Here is a 7160-nt window from a genome sequence, read left to right on the forward strand (position 1 = left end):
TTTAGAGAAGCTCTGATACCATAAAGAGATTGAGAATTAAAAGAAAACTTGAATGATTTTATTCATTGCTTACATCTGCTTAAATACAAGTAAATGCAACTAACTTGACTAACTTAAAGGAACTAACTCGACTAGCTTTAAGCAACTAATCTAACAACTTAATCTTATCTAAAAGATTAGTTGACTTATTCAAACTAATTCAAAATTTAAACTTAAAATACTAACAAATAGATAACCACATGTTTATCTCAATAAAAAGGATGGTGACTTCATTAAAGCAATTTGTGAAGATAAAATTGATCGATTAGTAGAAGTCTTACCAATCAAATGGCTCTTTGATCAATTCAAATTCTTTTCAATTAAAGAAATGCTAATTGTGCTAAACTAGTTCTTTGTACTTATTTTCCATTTTAATTGTCCATCTTATAAATTAATTAATTAAGAAAACTACTTCTTTTGGAGATATTTTAAAGTCAGGAATCTGAATCAAATTCTAGTCCATTATCTATAAGATGAGTGTCCATTTTAATTGTCATATTGCACTTTTCGAAAGTCAAATTGACTAATTTTTATAGTGAAGTTAGATTACATTGAATCGATATTTTAAACAAAAAATTTAGATATTCAAAAACTATACAAAAAGTACTATAAATCGCATTTTTTTTTCATATCGATATGATAAAAAAAAATACATCATAAAACATCAGTCTAAGTTTGTATTGTTTGACTCTGAAAAAGAAAATCATAACAATTAAAAGGGAATGGAGGAAGTATCTGACCAAAAATAACTCTAAGTAGGTCAACTCACATAATCATTTGAATACTCAATAACCTTGAAATTAGTTTTGATGATTGACAAACAAAATTTATGTTTAAAAGAAAACCAACGACAGTGTTTCCATTTTTTTTCTTTTTAAAAATCTACGAACATCTATCGATTTTAAAGTTTAAAATTGTAATTAAAGAGCATTAATAAAAGTTATGGATGTATTTGATCAACCAATATGAATGCTCCAGTGGTAGAACTGTTGATTCCCAGTTGAAACAATTCATTTTGGTGTTTTCTTTATAATTTATTAAAGGCATAATACATAAATATGTCATTTAACTTGGTTTCAGCTGACATCTATGCCTTTCAACTTTGAGTTTGCACAAGTAGACACTTAAATTTGTATAAAATTGAAGAAATATACACATTCATCCTACATGACAATTTTGTGTCCTGTGTGGTAGCCTACGTGTACTATGGCATGTGGAACATGTGTGTTTACTTGTGGAGTTTCATACAAATCTAAGTGTCTATTTATGCACACCCAAAGCTTCTTGTGAAAAAATTTATTGTGTTCTTAGATTCTCTAATTTAGTAATTTAATTCTTGTGGAGATAAGGAATTGATCAATTTGTAGAAGACTTTATCACTCAAATGTCTCTTTGATCAATTCAAATTCATTTCAATTAAACAAATGCTAATTGTGTTGGACTAATTCTTTTGTACTTGATGTGTCCTTTTAATTATCCATCTTATAATTAAATAAGCAAACATCCAACGTAATCCTTGAACAAATCAAATGGAATAAAGTTGACAACATGAGATTCCAACACTATAAATACCACCATTTCAATTATTTGTGTTGTCACCAAAAAATAAACAAAAAATAAGAGCTATGGCAAAGTACACTACTTTTCTTGCCCTCCTCTTTTGCCTCTTCCTTGTTGCTGCAACTGGTGAGTCGACATGATTCTATAGCTACAAATATAATGATTTGTTTAAAATTACAAATTTTTAAAATATATTTTTCTTATTAAATTTTGTGACCAATCAAACATGATTATATAGCTACCAAATAGAATGATTTGTTTAAAATTATGAATTTTTAAAATATTTGGGAAATAAAATTTGTTTAGAAATTATGATAAATTTTCTATGTCAAGTACATAACATGATTTTCCAATTTTCTCATTTTTGCAGAAATACAAATGGCAGAAGGGAAATATTGTTGGAAAAAAGAGTGACAAGTGGAATGGGCCTTGTCAATACTCTTACAAATGTAGTTATCATTGCAAAACACTATTATGGAGCTAAATATGGTATATGTAAGAAGTACAAACCATGGGATCACAAATATTACTGGGCAAAATATGCTTGCTACTGCTACTCACCTTGCCACTACTAAGAATCTTTCAGTGTCTCATGGCTTGGTTTTGATTATGTAAACAAATAATTAAGAAGCTACCTATTTTATGTGTGTAACAATGTAATAAGGATGATTTATGTGTGCACCTATTTTGCCCAAAGCTTTGCGTGATGAATAAATGTATTGTATTATATTCAACCAACATGAATGCTCTGCTGGTTGAACTGTTTTAATGCCATGGTTCACACATAGGTTTTATTCCCGATTGAAACAATTCATTTTGGTGATTTTTTTTTTATAATTTTCTAAAACAGACGAAGTTCCTCGGTCTTATAAGAGGGGCAATTGTTGTTTTTTTACATCAGTTACCTACTAAAAGTGTGATTTATATATTTTATATAATTGACAAGCGTTACTCCGTTTTAACCTAGACAGTGCCCTAATATTTTTCTACCGTGACACCATTTATTGATGTTATAAAGTCTATCCATTATTCTCAATTTTGACCTATAGCTAACGTATGTCTGTCGATTTTGACGTTTTTTAGTTTTTTTTTTTAGTATATATATAGTGCAAGTGCAAGAAAAATTATTTGTGGACTAAGCACGGATCAGAGCAAGGAACTCGTGTTCAAGTAGAATTGGAATCCCTAATGAAACTTGGTTTGGTTTTGGACAATAAAGTGTAGAAGATTTAAATTTGACTCAACAGTTCCATATAAAGCACAACATTGATGCTATTGAGACTTATGTTAGATGTTGTAAAAATATCTTGGATTAACTAGGACACAATCGCACGCAAAGAAAATAGATCAGAGAAGAAAATTAACACGAGAATTTAGCGAGGTTTTGCTAGGCCTAATCCTTCAAGCAAAAGCAAAGAGAGTTTTCTACTATGAAAGAAAAGAAAGAGTGTACAATGTTCTAGCTCTATGCAATCACTAACACCACAATATATTTCTGCTATTGCCTTTTCCTTTTGACTATCTAGTGAGACAATTCATTGAATGCCACATTACTACTAATAATTGATCATGGAGTCTTTTGATCTATGAACCATAACTTGTAACCTTTTACTCTACTTGATACTCTAGTAATATTCACTATTTTTCCCTCGGCTCAAGTTTTCCATCCCTTACACAAGCATACGTAGGATAACCAAACATCCTTCAAATAATCAGCAGTCAGGCAAACTGGACCGAAACTTAAAGCAATTTTGAACTCAATAGTTGTCTATTGATCAAATAACAAGTTGTATTAATTACTTCGGCCCAAAAATTCTTGCTAACAAGTCTAGAATAAAGTCTACCCTTCATGAGTACTATGGAGACTTTACACACTTTAAGGGCATGTTTGGAAGGACACCCTGATAATTGGATTTGGTGTAATTACACTGTATTGTCTTGTTTGGAAGGACATGTAATTACTTGGTCAGCAGGTAATTAGTGTAATTGACAGAGGGGTAATTACACTCTACAATTCACAGGCAGAGGCTGTGAATTGCTGGTAATTACATGGTGTAATTACCACATGATTACTTTTTTATTTCTTTCTATTTTTATTTTTTAGTTTTAATTTTTTTTACTTCTATTATTTTAAGTTCTTTTTTTTATTATTATTCTAAAAATTTGTAAAAGTTTATTTTTTTATTTTTATATTATTATATTTCATTTTCTTCTTGTTCTCAATCTTACTTTACGTGATTCTATGTAATTTTCTCGTATTATCTATTTCTTTATGCCATGCTTATTAATGTCATTTATAAAGTTTCTTATTTGTCTAGTATAAATTTTAAATAATTAATTTTTTATTTTTAAAATTTATTATAAATTTATAATTGCAATTGTGCATCCAAACAGAACATGTGTAATTACACTGTGACATCCAAACATGACATGTGTAATTACAGTGTAATTACACTGTGGCAACCACAACATGTCAGTGTAATTACTAGACAGTGTAATTACTAGACTGGTAATTACTACCCTAGTAATTACACCAATTCCAATTACCAAGTGGCTTTCCAAACAGACCTAAGTGTTTCATTCTCCAAGTGAAAATTATACCCTTGATCATCCAATGTCGAAAGAGAAATCAAATTCCTCTTCATTCAAGGAACATGCCAACACTTAATATTTCTGATAAAGCTAACAAACATTCTCAATTTGATATTACCAACGCCCTTTACATCTAATGAATTATAATCACATCGATTAATAATCTCACTTGTCTGTTTGTATGTTGCAAACCAATTCTTGTGTAGACATATGTCAACAATTTCACCAGAATCAAGAATCCAAGAATTGTGCTTATGATCAGAATTCACATCACAAATGTTTGTAGAGTAATCAACTTTCTGCTTTCCTCTTTTATTTTTTTTGTTTAGGTCAATCTCTTTTGTAGTAACCCTACTTCCACCACTCATCGCAATTTTGCTTCCTTGCTCTAGACTTCGATCTGACGTTAGACTTTTTCCTATTAAAGTCTTTATATTATTTTCTTCCCCTACTCACAATACCTTAACTACCCTTAGCTCTACTATCCCGAAAGCTCTTCTCAATTCTTTAGAGTTTACTGCAATAGTAACATCGTCAAGTTAGATACTTTCTTTTTCATACAGAAATGTCTCAGCGAAGGTTATGTAAGAATGTGGTAAAAGAATATAACACAGTTAAGCCATGATCCTCACTATCAATTTTAATATCTACATTAATTCTTCATGTCCATTATAATTGAATTATATTCATCAAAGGTGAGTTTTAACCGATACACCTTCATTCAAGGTTATGTACAATCGGTGATTTCTCAAAATACAAATCTTCTAACTTTTTTCATGTTGTTAGTCAATATTTGTTGAGATAGAATTGATCAATTAGTACAAGACTTTATCACTCAATAATGGCTCTTTGATCAATTCAAAATTCCTTTCAATTAAATAAATGCTAATTGTGCTGGACTAATTCTTTGTACTTGATGTGTCCTTTTAATTACCCATCTTATAATTAAATAAGCAAACATCCAACGTAATCCTTGAACAAATCAAATGGAATTAAGTTGACAATATAAGTTTCCCACACTATAAATACAACTATGTCAATTGTTTGTTTCCTCACCAAAAAATCCACAGAAAATAAGAGCTATGGCAAAGTACACTACTTTTCTCGCCCTTCTCTTTTGCCTCGTCCTTGTTGCTGCAACTGGTGAGTCAACATGATACTATAGATACCAAATATAATGATTTGTTTAAGATTACAAAAAATTTTAAACTATTTTTTTCTTATTAAATTTTGTGACCAGTCAAACATGATTATATATAGCTACCAAATATAATGATTTGTTAAAAATTACGAATTTTTAAAATATTTGTTTTTTTTTTAAGAAATAAAATTTGTTTAGAAATTATGATAAATTTGCTATCTCAAGTACATACCATGGTTTTTCAATTTTCTCATTTTTGCAGAAATACAAATGGCAGAAGGGAAATACTGTTGGAAAAAGAGTGACAAGTGGAATGGACCTTGCCAATACTCTTACAAATGTAGTTATCATTGCAAGCACTACTATGGAGCTAAATATGGTATCTGTAAGAAGTACAAACCATGGGGTCACAAATATTACTGGGCAAAATATGCTTGCTACTGCTACTCACCTTGCCACTACTAAGAATCTTTCAGTGTCTCATGGCTTGGCTTTGACTATGTAAACAAATAATTAAGAAGCTACCTATTTTATGTGTGTAACAATGTAATAAGGCTGATTTATGTATGCAACTATTTTGGCCAAGCTTTGCGTGATGAATAAATGTATTATATGTTTTTCTATGAGTATTAATTGATGTGAACTATGGTGTTTTTCTATATGAATACTTATTGTGTAAAGTATCATGCAAGGCTAAGCTAAAATGAATAATAACTACATGACTCCACATATATACATGCGTATTTATCACGCCCCAAGCGTAGACTCTACGCAAGATCGATACTCATGAATGCCATTGTGTTGGTCCAATCATACCCATAATATATATAGCATTAGACATGTCATACATCTAGACATGAACGAAAACATAGCTTAAAAGCATTTGAAGGGAAGTCTTGTAAATGAAACACTTTTCATTAATGTACATCATAGTACTGAAATCACAGAGGTCAAACTGAAGCATAACTAGCTATATACCTATGAAACCTCTAAATATAACTGAGTACTGACTTAATGACTATCATTACCTCTTCATTGAACTCATCAACTTTAATGGAGGTATGCCACCATGGATTCTTTGATTCCTCTCTCTTTGAAAATATATTGTCCTCGAATTTGAATCTCGCAAAATAAAAAATACATGCATTAGTAAACAACATCCACTACTAGAAAACAACAATAATATGACCAAAATGACCATAAAAGAATCACTTTTAATTAATGTAAGTCATAGTACTAAATCACTAGCTATGACTATTTTGAAGAACATAGATGCCTCTTTTAAGGTTTTAGAATTTGGGGTGTGTTTAGCATAGGAAAATGTTTTTTTAGTAAATGTTTCTTAGAAAATAAGTTGATTTCTAACTTATTTTCTTGTTCTTGGTTGGTGAGTGGAAAATATTTTCTAGTGTATAATTGATGAATAAAACATATTTTTTTTAGAAAATATCTTTTATTTTTAGCTACAGAGTAGAAACATACATTTTAGAAAAATAGTTTCTTACTTAGAAACCAACCTCGATAATCGATCTGACATTCAACCCCGACCCCGACCCAAGACCCAACCTCGCCTCAAGACTTGACCTCGATCTTGGCTCGAGACCCGACTCCTACTCCTACTTGAGACCCGACCTTGACTCAAGACCTCGACCCCGAGACCCGAACCAACTCGAGATCTATCCACAATGCTAGCCCTTACCTGAGACTCGACCCTAACCCTAACCCAAGATTCGACCCCAACCACGACATGAGCCTGACCTCGATCGAAGACCCAACTCTGACTCTGACCCCGACCCCGACCCGAGACCAAAACCAATCCTTAACCTCA

General features: G+C 31.0%; 1 protein-coding gene across 2 annotated transcripts; it reads left to right on the forward strand.

The window, feature by feature from the left end:
* Positions 1 to 1655: 1655 nt before the first annotated feature.
* LOC102591736 (defensin D1-like) lies at positions 1656 to 5965 on the forward strand. 2 transcript variants are annotated; one of them, XM_015315398.1, is made up of 2 exons: positions 1656 to 1725; positions 5595 to 5965. In XM_015315398.1, the coding sequence occupies exons 1-2, from the start codon at positions 1665 to 1667 to the stop codon at positions 5795 to 5797; spliced, it is 264 nt and encodes an 87-aa protein (XP_015170884.1). In that variant the 5' UTR covers positions 1656 to 1664; the 3' UTR covers positions 5798 to 5965. The 2 variants fall into 2 exon arrangements, with proteins under 2 accessions (XP_015170884.1, XP_015170883.1); XM_015315397.1 differs by lacking the exon at positions 1656 to 1725 and adding an exon at positions 5255 to 5334.
* The last annotated feature ends 1195 nt before the right edge of the window (positions 5966 to 7160 follow it).

Source organism: Solanum tuberosum, unplaced genomic scaffold (assembly GCF_000226075.1).
Source record: "Solanum tuberosum cultivar DM 1-3 516 R44 unplaced genomic scaffold, SolTub_3.0 scf00358, whole genome shotgun sequence".
NCBI classification, from domain to species: Eukaryota; Viridiplantae; Streptophyta; class Magnoliopsida; order Solanales; family Solanaceae; genus Solanum; species Solanum tuberosum.